We start from the raw sequence: 13,036 nt of genomic DNA, 5'->3' as shown, positions 1-13,036 counted from the left end.
AAGCCCTTATAACTTCTGTCAAGAAGTATTCCAATGATTGCAAAATGTTATTCCTACACATTAATTTTACTTGCAAAAACAGGTTGTCCTAAAATGCCTCTGCTTTCTACAGAATTTGCAATGCACTGGATTCACTCAGTCAGTATACACTCTGTCCTGTACTTGCTGAACCTTCTCTTACTCCCCTTCCAGTAAATACTGTCATTTTCCAATTTATCACCCTAGTCAGGAGATGCTTCAGAATAATTTTAGAAGAAAATTATGACATTAACTTTGTATTCTTCAAAAATAAAAGTCCTGAGTCAGTTGCATGAACTCTCTTGCAAGCCAACTGGTAGGCAAGGCAGTGATAATTTGTTGACACAGTATCTGGCCTTGAATACCTAAGTAAAACCTCCTTTCTGGAAGTTCTGTCCCTAAATCCATCATTGCTAAGGTTGTAATTTGTGAAGCTGTGCACTTATGACTAACATTAGCAAGCACACAGCCTTTTAAGAAGGAGATGCACCTCCTTACTGAATCACCCCCTTGATGTTGTCTGGGGATGAGGAAATGCTCATTTTACTGCAGCAGCTCCCCAGTCAATTCCCAGGGCAGCATCACAGCACCAAAACAGGTTAGGTTACCTGATCCATCTTCCTGCTAATACAAGCTGCTTCTTGTGATACCTTTCAGATCTGAAGAGAATAAGGCAAGGCTGACCTTGCTGTCCTGGGCCCCACTGTGTATCCATCAGAAATGGTAGCAGTAACATCCATCGTTCATCCACAGACAGGTCACTTATTTGATCATACCTATACATTAATTTCCAAGAATGGTAATTAGAGCAGAGACCTGCAACTTTCACTAGTAACTCTAATCCTATTAGGCCAAATATTCTAGCTTTAAGTGTAAGAATTCAGAGCCTTTGTATTGTCTTCTGCTTTTTCATTGTGTAATTTTCCTCTTAACAGCCCAACAGTGTTAAAATCTACAGGAGTAGTACTTTCTAAAAAGAATTTTTTGTACAAATAAGAGGAAGGTTTCAGTCTCCCAAGAAAATACACAAACCATGTCTGTCATACAGCATCCCTAGCTGGCAATCTGTCTCTGCTAAGGGAAAAATGCCTCTTGCTCTGTAATGCTTCTTTTTCCATCTGCCTTGAGTTATTACCAAAGCTGTAAATCTACAATTTGAAGTCATTACAGGTGGCATTTGTGGCTTATTTAATGAGTGCTTCTAATTAAGAAATGAAAATTTTAAACCTGTCAATCCAAGGATTCTAATACTACTATTACAAAGTCCTTAGTTTGTCCAAAAATTTTTCACATTTCTGTCATGTCCAACTGGCAGCTGAATTGCTTTTTCTTTTTTCTAAATGCATCTCAGCCAAGAAAGGTTTTGAATTCTAATGTTTAGCCAGTTTATCATTCTCCAGGAAGGTCTAGACAATGCTAAGGAAATAAGGTTGGGAGGCTGATTTCAAAGAGCCACAGGAAAATATCTCTAAGACAGATATCCCTTGACAGTAAATTCCATTACTTTTTTTGTACTAGGGAGGGCAGCCTGGGAGATCATGTCCTGCTGTAATCGTCAGCTAAAGCAGTTCAGCCATGCCTGATCCCTGGGAAGGGGATGCACAAGCCCTCTCTTACAGACTCCTCTCTTATCTATATATTTTTATCATATCTACAAAAGCTTAAAATACATCTTTAATGACATTCCAAGAGATGCCTTCATATCAAATCTAAACATCAGCACACATTTAGAAAATCAACACAGTAACAAGGACATGTCATAGCAAAGTCACTGTATAATCACAAGAACCACAACTGTGTCATTTAATAAACTATCAATTACTGTTTGTTCACAAAAAGGTGTTAACAAGCAACCCACATGGCAAGCTATTACACAGATTTCTAAGAGTTTAAAAGTAATTGATCTCCATAAAATCTAATTTAGGTAGTGAATCTGACTTTTTAAAAATGGTTTAATGTAGAGGATTATTTGCAAGACTTAACTGTAAGAGGATTGACAAACCTTCATTTTAGAGTTAATTGTTGTTGGCCCAGCCTCCCTTTCAGCAGGTGAGGTGTCACCAGTTCCTCCATACAGAAGCTACATCTGAGCAGAAGGTTCCTTCTGAGAGCAGTGACTGAGCTGATCAATCCATAGGGAAGGATTTAACAGCCAGGTCCTGCCCCTTGGCCTGCACACAGAGCTTCCATACAAAGAGGCTCATGACTGGTTTGTTATCTCTGACACCACAGTGACCTAATCAGTGATCTGAATTGTTGATGCAATTACAACAAATAGATGCAGACATTCAAAAATACAGTAATCACCACAAGGGTTTTTTTTAAATATATAGTAAATTTCTATTAGTTAAAATTATATGAAAACTACAAAATACCTCTCTTATGAAGTCTAAGAAAATAATTTTTTCAAGGACCAATTTTAATTTATATATCTACTGAAACATGATTCTCTTCTTAAAAACTGTTGTCTGTTTGGGATGAGTGTGCTGTAACATTCATAAACAAGTTTTATTTTGGTATAGGTGCCAAATATCATCTAGCCTAATTTGTTAAGAGTAATTTCTTCCTCTCAGTAATTTGAAGCACCTGCACATCTCTTCCCCTTTTATTAAAACAAACATCCTTTAGGTGTCCTGGCCTGAGATCTTTGCTCTACTCCCACTTACCAATGATGCACCAAATGCCTGTATGCTGGACTGCTGATGAGGTGTCAGGTGTGCTACGTGAAGCTGCTGTTTACCTGTGCACCTTCCTGCAGAGCAGCACTGCTCAACACACCCCCAACACTTCTGCCTGACCTTGCAAAACAGTTACTATTTTATCAATACCTGCATAAAACAAATCAGTGATTAGTAAAACAATAACAAACTCTTTTCACCTAAGGACAACACAACAGACAAATTCCTATGACAAGAACTGTGTCTTTTATGGAGTTGTAGCAGGATACTGGGAATTGCCAAATGATGGCTGAATCTCTGACTTTGTAAGGCCTTTGCAAGTCATTAAAATGCTGCAATTTGGGCAATAAAAAAAAAAAAACAAGACCCCAAATTAGTGGATGTCTGTGTAGCACATGTTTTTTTAAATGTTTGCCTTGATCTTTGTGCTTCTCTTGTCCTGTGTACACAAGTCTAATGATGCATCTTTAGTACCTTCTTGACATGCTGTGGGGATTAGTTAATGACGGCACAGCTCTTTGAAGATGTTTGGGCTATTTTATTTTTAACTAATGTTTGCAAGCTACTTTGAGTTTCTCTGATGAAAGGGCTTAAACAAGGACAAAATTTCAGGCAGTTATTAGCCCAACGTGTAAGAGAGTGAGATGAGGAGTAAGTTGGGGTAGAGTCAATTTTGCTTACACTGGTTGGGATGGGGCTGTGCTTTGGATTGTGCTGAACACTGGGTTGATAACACAGAGATGTTTTTGTTATTGCTGAGCAGGGATTGCACAGAGCCAAGGCCTTTTCATACTGCCAGGCTGTGGAGGAGGTTGGGGGTGCCTGGGAGGGTGGGAGGAGACACAGCCAGGACAGGTGACCCTAAATGAGGAAAGGGACATTGCAGACCATGTGATATCATGATCAGTGTGTAAAGTGGGGGAGAAGAGAGGGACATTTGGAGTGATGGCTTACAAAGTCACCATTACATGTGATGGGCCCTGCTCTCCTGGGAATGGCTGAACACCTGCCTGCCTGTGGGAAGCAGGGAATTAATTGTTTTGCCTTGTTTCTGTGCATGGCTTTTGCTTTCTCTATTGAGCTGTCTTTATCTCACCCCATGAGATAGTGGGGGGAATGGTGTGAGTGAATGGCTGTGTGGGGCTGGGCTGCTGGCAGGAAGTAAAGTGAGACTGTGGGAGAGAGAAAACAGCTCCATGTATCAGGTACTAGAATATGTAGGTAAATAATTTTGAAAAAAAAAAAAAGTTATATGGCACAAGCATACTGTTCTGAGAAATGGCAGCTCCCAATACATGTGCTGTCGAGAAGTTTTCCATGGAAATTCTGAGACATCATCAAGGAGGGAATGACTACAGTTTTATAATACAGCTTGGGTAGTTCATTCTATCTGAGGATTGGAGGATTGGCTTCATATGTTGACAACAGTATTTCCTCCCACCTTGTCCTACATATTTCTAAAACACAGAAGTGGTAGGCAAATCCAAAATCTTTTTGCAAGAGTTGTAAAGTAGATTCCCAGTAAAATCAGCATCAAAACTCTTTAGGCGCGATTTCATTTAAAAAAAAAAAACCAGCCATGCAGCCACTGAGAAGTAAAGCAGATCTTTACAATCTCAATATTGCACCCTCTCAGTCATCCAGCTGGCACAGGGCTGCCACACCTCGATTTATCCAGTGTTTCTGGGGCTTGTCTGAAGGGAGTTCAATTGACAGAACATAGTTGGTTGAGTGCCCAGTGGTGGATAAGACACCTCTTCTTTCACTTGTCTTGTATACAGGGCATGAGTAGATGTTCAGATGATGAAATTTGGAACTTTCTCCAGGTTTCAGCCATATTATGGGCAAAGGATCGTAGAGGATTTTTGGTAGTGATTCTCCAATTACCAAGGATTCTCTATCCCATCGTGCACCTTCCAGAAAAAGGCCTCTCACATAAGCCCCATCTTCTGGCATTTTCTCCATTGTGTGCTCCTGTTTCATCACCTGGAATGATTAAACCATTGCTTGATTTTATTTTTATCTGGAGTATACTAAATCCTATAAGTGTCAGTCTGAAATTGCTCCTTTAAATAAAATACCTTTTAATCTGAAAACTCTATTTCTTGCTGCCCCAGAACATGTTTCAAGCTGTTCAAGCAAAACAAAATTCTTCTGCATTTTTCTTACCTCAAACTCAAATCCAATGTGATCAATTGGGATGGTATATTTTCTGGCAAAGTTTTGTAAAACACCCGTCAAAAAAGACTGAGTGAAGAAGAATCCTGAGAGCCAAAAGACTGTGGGTGGCCCCTTGTCAACCCATTCCTGAATAAGGAGAGAGAAAACAAATGTAAGAAAAAATCCAGTATATTTGTGGTTTCGCTGTGCCAATTCACCAGAAAAGGATGTCTTTTCAGATACACTCAAACAGCACAATGAGATTAAGCCTTGATGGGACCCTCTGCATCTTTCCATAAATTTTCTGTTTTTCAGAGATAACAAATCACAGAAGTCAGTTCTTTAGGATGGCAGCAAAAATAATCACTGCAGCAAAAATAATCACTCATTCTGAAACAACCACAATTCAGTGCTACTGAGAAAAATTTCAGAAAGTAGCATATGCATGTTTTGTGAAGTCTAGGTAGTGGCCTCTAAAAACAAGAAAAGTGATTTTATTTGGACACTTTTATCAAAATACCTTATTTTACAGTCTTGTAAACACCAGTCTCCTAAAAGGCCAAATTCTTTTACATTCTTCACTGATCACTGTGAGGGCACTCACTACAACCTACACATCAGATCCTAGCAGAGGAAATCATTCCTGTACAAAGATGCCAGACAAGGAGGTCTTGGACCTTGTTCACACAATGCAGTAGGAAAAAGCAAAACAAGGGCAGAATGTCTTCACACTACTGTAAGTTATTTGGAGTCAAAAGAAACCTGTACAATGCTCTGATGCAGCAAACAGGAACCTCTGCCATTTATATAAATTTCAGACACTTCTTCCTAGCTTTCTCTCCTGATTTCTATGGGGTTACACTACATTTCAGTAGCTCACTATGCAAGGTACACCCAAAATTTTAAGTAGTTTTAAGAGTGCAAGGGAAATATTGGAATGGTGAGTTAAAAATAAAATAATAGCCTGTTCAAAAAGCATGTGAAAGTGGTGTCACATTTTATGAAACTTGGAAGATATTTACAGACACATATATGCAATTCATAGTGCCTGTTATGCAGTGGTTCTAAAGCATTCTCACACACAGCTCAGTGTCCTTTAAGCAACGAAGTCATTGCTACACCAGTTCAAACTAAAATGAATTCTCTAGAAATAGAAAGATGGAAACCACCAAAAGCAGCACTGGATTAGCACCCAGGGACCCTGAGCAACTGCCCAGCTAACTGCAGTGCTGCTAATGCAGAGTGTATTTGGCCACGACTGTGTGTGAGCAGCTCACAGTCTGGAGCTACCCAGGGAGTGCTGAGGAAGGACAGCACTGGCACCCTCTCCCCATCCAGCTTTCAACTACAACTCCCCAGACCCCTCAGTCTCAGTTCAGCAGACCTGGAAGAACTCCAAACGACAGAGGAGATCAGACACGTAACTTCCCAGAGGCTTCAGTGATGGATAGGATTTGGCAGCCCACATTGATGGCACTTTTCCTATTAGTATGCTGTTGAAAACATCTTCAAGCTCGGAAGACATCAACACTTGGCCTTTAATGGCTTTGCCTATATTAATGAGGCTGCCCCGAACAACTTCAGTAAGCCTTCAGAGAAAACAAAGGAACTGTCATTATTTACTTTTTACTACCTGGCTAAATACTAAATACTACAGTCCAACGTGAATGAAGAGTTGATAGAAGTGGTAAATGTCCTGTCAGAAATTCCTTATCTCACCTGTAATTCTTACTTTAGAAAAGCAAACGAATGAGAGACACACACACACAAATAAAAGATAGTGAAAACTTTCACTCTAGACAAGGGAAATCAAGTGACAAGAGCTTTAAAGCTTGTAGCACTCATTGTCGTAGCGTGCTGTGAATATTGGGGCCTGGGTAACACAAAGACTAAAGTAGGCTGCTCTACATCAGCACAACAAACTCAAATGTGATTTAAGTTCATACTCCAAGAATACAAGTACTATTACTATATACAGGTACTCAGCTACAGCTTTCAAGTATTTTTAAAAGATTCATCCAAAGCAGAATCTAACATGTTAGGAAAAATGTATTGTAAAAGGCTTATTTAAGGCTTGTGAGCAGCTAGCACCAATGAACGCAAGCATATTTCAGTTTAAGAAGTACTACACAAAACACTGAGCCATACCTGTTAAATCTAATTAGTTCTTGCCTAAGAACTGTGTTCATGGACTCTTCATAAAGTACTGGGTATGCCTTCATCACTTCTTCCATATCAAAGCTACTTGGTAGTTTGGATAGGATGTCCTGTGCCAAATCTTCAACAACTTCCTGAAGTCACAAGTTTGCAGTGAATAACAAATATTGGGTTTTTTCCCCTCCTATTTTTATTTAATAAATTCCACAAACCACTGTAGATTTTATATTTTTTTTCTGTATAACCACATAGGTATTTTAGTCCATTTTCCTAAAAATACAGTGCTTTTATGCTCTTACTCGCCTTGAGCATCATCCTGTCTGTCTCTGCATGTGCCTGCTTGCTCCTTCCTTCTCAATAATTTAAAATTTGTTAGTAATTTTTAATTTGCAACAAGGTTTTAGGCAAATTCTAAGGAGACAAGCAAGAGAGCAGACAAGCACAACCCTAAGACTGCCACAATGAAGGAAAAGATGAAGCATGCAGCATGAGCAAAATAAGGGGGAGACCCCATGAATAACCCAGCCACAAGAGAAGCTTTACTTACAGAATATTAGACATCAGAGAATATGATCACTAGACAACCCTGCAGGAAATGAGGGTCCATCAATTCCACTTTTCAAGAATCCACTTGTGTATAAAATGTAGAATGTCAAATCTGAGAGGTTAGAAAGGTTATTTATCCATATCTCAAAGGGGCATGGATTTGGCCTGAGTAAACTGAGCTGCCAGGACTGTGGTATTAATCTGTCTGAATGCAAAGTCATGAAGGTATCTTCCATCTTTAAAGGTGCTATGCCAAATTCATCTGCTTCTCTACAGGGACGTTCACATCTACTCCCAAAGCTACAGACATGAGAGGAGAGTTGTTGGATTACTCAGAGACCTAGGACATGCCAGGAAAGGGCACCTTTCCAGAGTGCAAATTGTTCTTTCTTCCCCAGTTACCTGAGGGGACTTGCCAGCTCCCCCTGCTTCTCTAGGCAAAGTCAGGAGCACTGCATGGAAAAGCTGGTTGGTCTCCTGGTTATCCTTGGTGATGTCTGCATTTTCATGAAGTCCAAACACTTCAGGGTGTGTTGTAATTGGCAAACTTCGTATGTACTCAACATAAGACTGTAAAACAAACATTCAGATACCAGATATCATACGATGTGATAGTCATAAATGATCCAGCTGGGACAGAACCTTCCCATTTAACAACTAAAGACGGTAGTTCCCTGTTAAACACATCCAGGAATTGACTGACTCTCCACAGAGATAAAGATAAAAGTTCTGAGTGATTTAAAAACTCACGGAGGAGTTCTTATTATCACCCTCATGTAAGTGGCAAGGGAAAGTACATTAGAAATATCCAAGGAGCGCTGGTAGGAGTCACAGAAGGATGCTGGATGTGTGATCCCTACAACTGTGGGATCTGAGCACATTCATTATCTCTCTGCAGCTGTTAGAAGGGAAAAAAAGAATGGAAATTGAGTATACACATGCCATTCCACCTCTGCCTCCTGATTGCTGCTTTCAATGTCAGACTGGTTGCAAGAAAGTGCAGAAGTACCATGTAAATTCCTGCAGCCTGACTCCTACTGGCTTTTTAGAACTGTATTGGAAACCTGCACAGGGGTGGCTTCTCTCTTCATCACCAAATGCCAGAGTATTGGATGATCTCTACATCCCCATTGGGGTGTGGCAGATATTGAGTACCAGATTCATATTTCATACGCAAGATACATTCTGGCATGGTTTTATGATATTATGGGATATATTTTCTATTTGTTGTATTCAGCATTATCCAAGCACAATGTAAGCAAGTTCCTCCCCAATAATTCAGAGAATTTACACTTGTTGTCTTCTCACCTCATATGGGCCATGTGGTGGTATGTAGTAGTCACTTCCAGATGAAAGCATGTACTTCTCCTGCTCTATGTCCTTGTTGTAGACTATGGAAAGAAGGGACAGGAGAAGACGCCTGTCTTTATCATCTGTCACTCTACCTCCATAGTTACACTCCCCTGGAAAAAGACAAAGAAAACCAAGACAAAAGAACTGAAAGTTAATGAACAAATAAAAATTGTTTTGCAATAATGTGAAACTCTATTAAGTTGAAGCTCCAAAGCTCCAGATCTTCCAAAGTTTTTAGGTTTTATACTTCAATTGATTCAATGGAAATTAGACACTTGAATATCTGTAGGCCAAATTTGTGTCTTGATGATGGAAAGTTTAAGGAACACTATCAGTTGGTCTGAGAAACTGCTACTCATGTCCCAAAATTCTTTTTCCTAAAGCTAATAATAATATTAACAAAAATCAAGAATGACAAAGCTGACAAAGAAGGTGCCAAAAAGCAGCTTATCTCCCTGGAGAAAGAGAACAAAATAGCCACAGCAGTGGCTGAGTTATTTACCCACATCAACACCTCCTGCTTTAAACCCCTGAGTATTACCACATCCTCTGGTGAAGTCCCAAGGCTTCCTGTGTCAGACTCACACTGCTCAATGAAGGTGAACCAGAGGCCATTGATGGTTTTATTTGATGAGTATGAAGCAAAGACCAGGAGGTTTGCTGGGCCATCAGTAATTGTAGCCATATACAAGTCAAAACAAGAATGACATCTGAGGGTTTGGGATCCAACTCCAATTACAGTCCAACTCCAATATCCATCCAATGACAACTACATTGTGTGTTACATTTATGGAAGGCCATTAAAACCATTCAGTGTGGAATCCACTCAATTTCTGAAGAACTCACCAGTTTATCAGTGTATCAGCTGAAACTGCCCAGCAAAGTCAGCAAACACATGTGAGAGGATGTAATGTCTGTACCTGTTAGATAGGTCAGAGCTTCAAATGGGATTTCTTCATATTCATTCAGAAACATCTGGATCTGTTGCATACTGATTCTGAGGTCAGACTCGTTAAATTCGTATGGAATATTCCAACCTGTTCAATTCAGAAGAGATACACAGGGCAGTGGTGCAATGTACTGACAGCTGGGCTCAGGAAATGGTGCTGTGGGTACTACACTGCTCCTACAGAGCAGAAGATACAACTGCTAGATAGTCTAGAAGCAGCCTGGAATATACCAGGCTGTTTATTAAGCTTAGGCATTGTGGCATCACAATATTCCTGAAAATTATATTTTACCTGCTTGGTACTTTAAGATAACCTGTTGCTATCTGGACACAATGAGAATAGGAATTTTAATTAATTTATTCATTTCAATTTTCAATCTGCCCATCTATTAATACTGTTTGCAGATGACATTCACAGTAACAGTACAACAAAACAAGCAAGCAAGCAGACAAACAAAGAGGAACATACTCCAGCTAAAAGAATCCTTCAGAAAGCCTAAATCCCTAGTACAAACCAAAAATAGGGCTATTGATGCAACTACCCTTCTCCACCCAGATACTGGATCACATTAGCAGTAGATGTTACATTAGTAAATGGCCTCTAGAAAATTCAGTTTTACTCTAAAGCAATAAATTAGTGTCTTCATACTGGAAGTTCAGTGTTTATTTAAACAGCTGACTATTAAAATAATATAGTCAAAATATAATATTTCCTAACAGCAACCTGCTGTGAGGGAAGACACAGCTGGAATGGAAGGCTGAGAACTTCATTTACACAAGTGCAGAGCATAAACTTTATATGGTTATAAAAATGGATTCTCTAAGTCCATACATTTCTATGCTATAAAGAAATTCTATATAGTTTTCTACATATTTGAAGATTACAGAAAGAGCTGAAGCACAAATCTCATTAATACATATCTTTTCATTACTATGTTATAAACAACACATTGCAGCTACATAGATTTTTTTCACACCAAGTAAATACATGCACTAGGTTTGATAAAACAAAGTATGCACATAAGTAACAAAAGCAGAATAGAAGGAGGCATATTTTTAATTATAAAAATTTAAAACAGATCTGAATTAGATTGTTACTAAGAACCACAGTAATAAGTTAAGAATTTAGTAACCTATAATTTCATGTAACTACTGTATAATATGTTAATTTGGAAAAATAGTACTTTCTAGTCTTCCCCAGGGTAATACTTTTAATAGCTTCAAAAGTAGCTTTGGCTGAATAAGAATCCCTCCAAACAACAGCTTTTAGACTTTATGATGTTCTGTGCAATGCAGATTGCACTCTTGTAATACTGTTAAGAGTATTACAGTTCACAGTACTGTCTTTTTACAGAGAGACTCCAGCAATGCATTTCAAAAGCACAAATCTTTTTTTTTTTAAATGAAGTGCAAAATAATCTAAAACTTACCCAGTGGGCCAAAGTTTCTCCTTTCCTGCACAACAGCATGAAAAAAGCAAAGACCAAAAAGCATTTTTTGCCACAATTTTGGCTTTTGGCAGCTTTTAAAAAACACAGGGTCGGAGATGGGATCATTCAGGTATGAGCGAAGGAGGTTCACTCTCACTCCTTTTGGAGGCTCATTTGTCATTTTGATGCCATTCTGGAGGATACTAACAGGAAACTTTTCTGATGGATAACTAGTTAACCACAACCTAAAAAGAAGTTTAACAAGCACATTATTTAACAAATCATGTAACAGTAATAGTAGTAATAATAATAATTTAAAAATCAATAATATAATCCTGCATCTTGATCTTTAGAAGAATAAGTTTTACTACTTGCTTAACTATAAAGATAACATGTAAATTTGTTCCAAAATGCAGGCATAAAATAGATTAGATTGGACAGGTAGAAAAGATAACCTCTTAATTATGGATCTTTATTTTATCACTGCACATAAATTATATGATTGCCATACTCAGGCATTCTTACAGAAGTATGTTAATTTCTTTTTAGTAGTGTCTTCAGCAAACAGAAAATGCTCACACTAAAAAGTGCAAAATACTAAAACTCCGACCTGAACTTATCATTGGTATTCTCAGGCACTATAACTTCCTCACAGATTTTTTCCAAGGCAGGCATCCAGCTGGTTGCAAGATGGCAGTTTTGTAACACTACCCAGGTTCCATCAGTAATAGCCTGGTAAATCATTTTTTCTGCTATTGGGCCCTGGCCCTGGCCCAGTGAAACGGTTTGAATGCTTGAACTTCCCATGCTAACATCATCAGCAAATTTTAGCAAACCTGTGATGGCAAGTTTTGCACATGCAAAAATAAAATACAAATTCTATTAGAAAGTAGAATATGTTATATTCATCATTTTTATAATGTCATTACAGGGAAAAAAATCAACAACTTTATTCAATTAAGAAAAACAACAACAACATAAAAAAAACCCCACCTCAACAACCAGAAGTAGTATCATATGTCTCTGAGGTATATACTAAAATTTAGGGGCATAAGGTACTAATTAAAAAAAAAAGAAAAAGAAAAAAAAAGAACCTAAAAACTAGCTGACCAAGTGTTCAGTTCCAGGCTGCACAACAGCCTGGACTCTCTCTATTGGATGGGTACAATTGTTTATGGGCGTTGAGCTGCAAATTGGATCTTTAGATCTGGCTAAAAATAGACCTGCAGCTTTGCTATCAAAATCAGTACTTTCTGGAAATACATCCTTATGGTATGGCTCTATATCACAATTCTTTTGGCAGGAAACCAGATTTAAAAATAATCTGGGTGGTTATACTTTAAAGGACATCCAACAAATGTGTTTTAAGTGTGGCCCATACACCATTTAATTAGTAACTGAGAGGGAGGAAACTTACTGGAGGAAGGGTTGCAATAAAGACTGGGGCAAACCTCCAACACCCACTGAAAGAATTGTAATGCAAGCACAAATTATAAACTGGTCTGAATGCTTCAATCTGTTAGATCCCCAAATTGCTGCTCAGAGACCGGGACATTTCTTCACCACTACCTTCATTCCCCCCTCTAACAATTTTACTATCGTTGTTTATATATGGGCAGATGCCAATGTTTGATATTCCAACACTGCTGTATTGTACTTTAAAGACACTTTAAAGATCAAATGAGGGGGCCTACACTATTAACAGTTTAGTCAGACTCAGTGACATTTAACCAGACAAAAAAAGA

General features: G+C 38.6%; 1 protein-coding gene across 8 annotated transcripts in view; it reads right to left on the bottom strand.

The window, feature by feature from the left end:
- Positions 1 to 1,670: 1,670 nt before the first annotated feature.
- The window catches only part of DNAH3 (dynein axonemal heavy chain 3), a 58,593-nt gene continuing 47,227 nt past the window's right edge, over positions 1,671 to 13,036 (bottom strand). For 6 of the 8 annotated variants that reach the window (XM_085592289.1, XM_085592290.1, XM_085592288.1 and 3 more), the window contains 9 exons: positions 11,902 to 12,127; positions 11,292 to 11,536; positions 9,833 to 9,949; positions 8,868 to 9,022; positions 7,962 to 8,129; positions 7,005 to 7,147; positions 6,241 to 6,445; positions 4,866 to 5,003; positions 1,671 to 4,682 (listed from right to left, as the gene is read on the bottom strand). In XM_085592289.1, coding sequence (XP_085448415.1) covers positions 4,329 to 4,682; positions 4,866 to 5,003; positions 6,241 to 6,445; positions 7,005 to 7,147; positions 7,962 to 8,129; positions 8,868 to 9,022; positions 9,833 to 9,949; positions 11,292 to 11,536; positions 11,902 to 12,127 — 1,751 coding nt within the window. In that variant the 3' untranslated portion in view covers positions 1,671 to 4,328. Of the gene's footprint in view, positions 4,683 to 4,865; positions 5,004 to 6,240; positions 6,446 to 7,004; positions 7,600 to 7,961; positions 8,130 to 8,867; positions 9,023 to 9,832; positions 9,950 to 11,291; positions 11,537 to 11,901; positions 12,128 to 13,036 lie in introns of those variants that run through there. The other 2 variants (XM_085592292.1, XM_085592294.1) reach the window with 2 other exon arrangements.

The sequence above is a fragment of the Lonchura striata genome, chromosome 14 (assembly GCF_050655825.1).
Source record: "Lonchura striata isolate lonStrDom1 chromosome 14, ASM5065582v1, whole genome shotgun sequence".
Taxonomy (NCBI): domain Eukaryota; kingdom Metazoa; phylum Chordata; class Aves; order Passeriformes; family Estrildidae; genus Lonchura; species Lonchura striata.
This window is presented reverse-complemented; position numbering and strand designations above follow the sequence as displayed.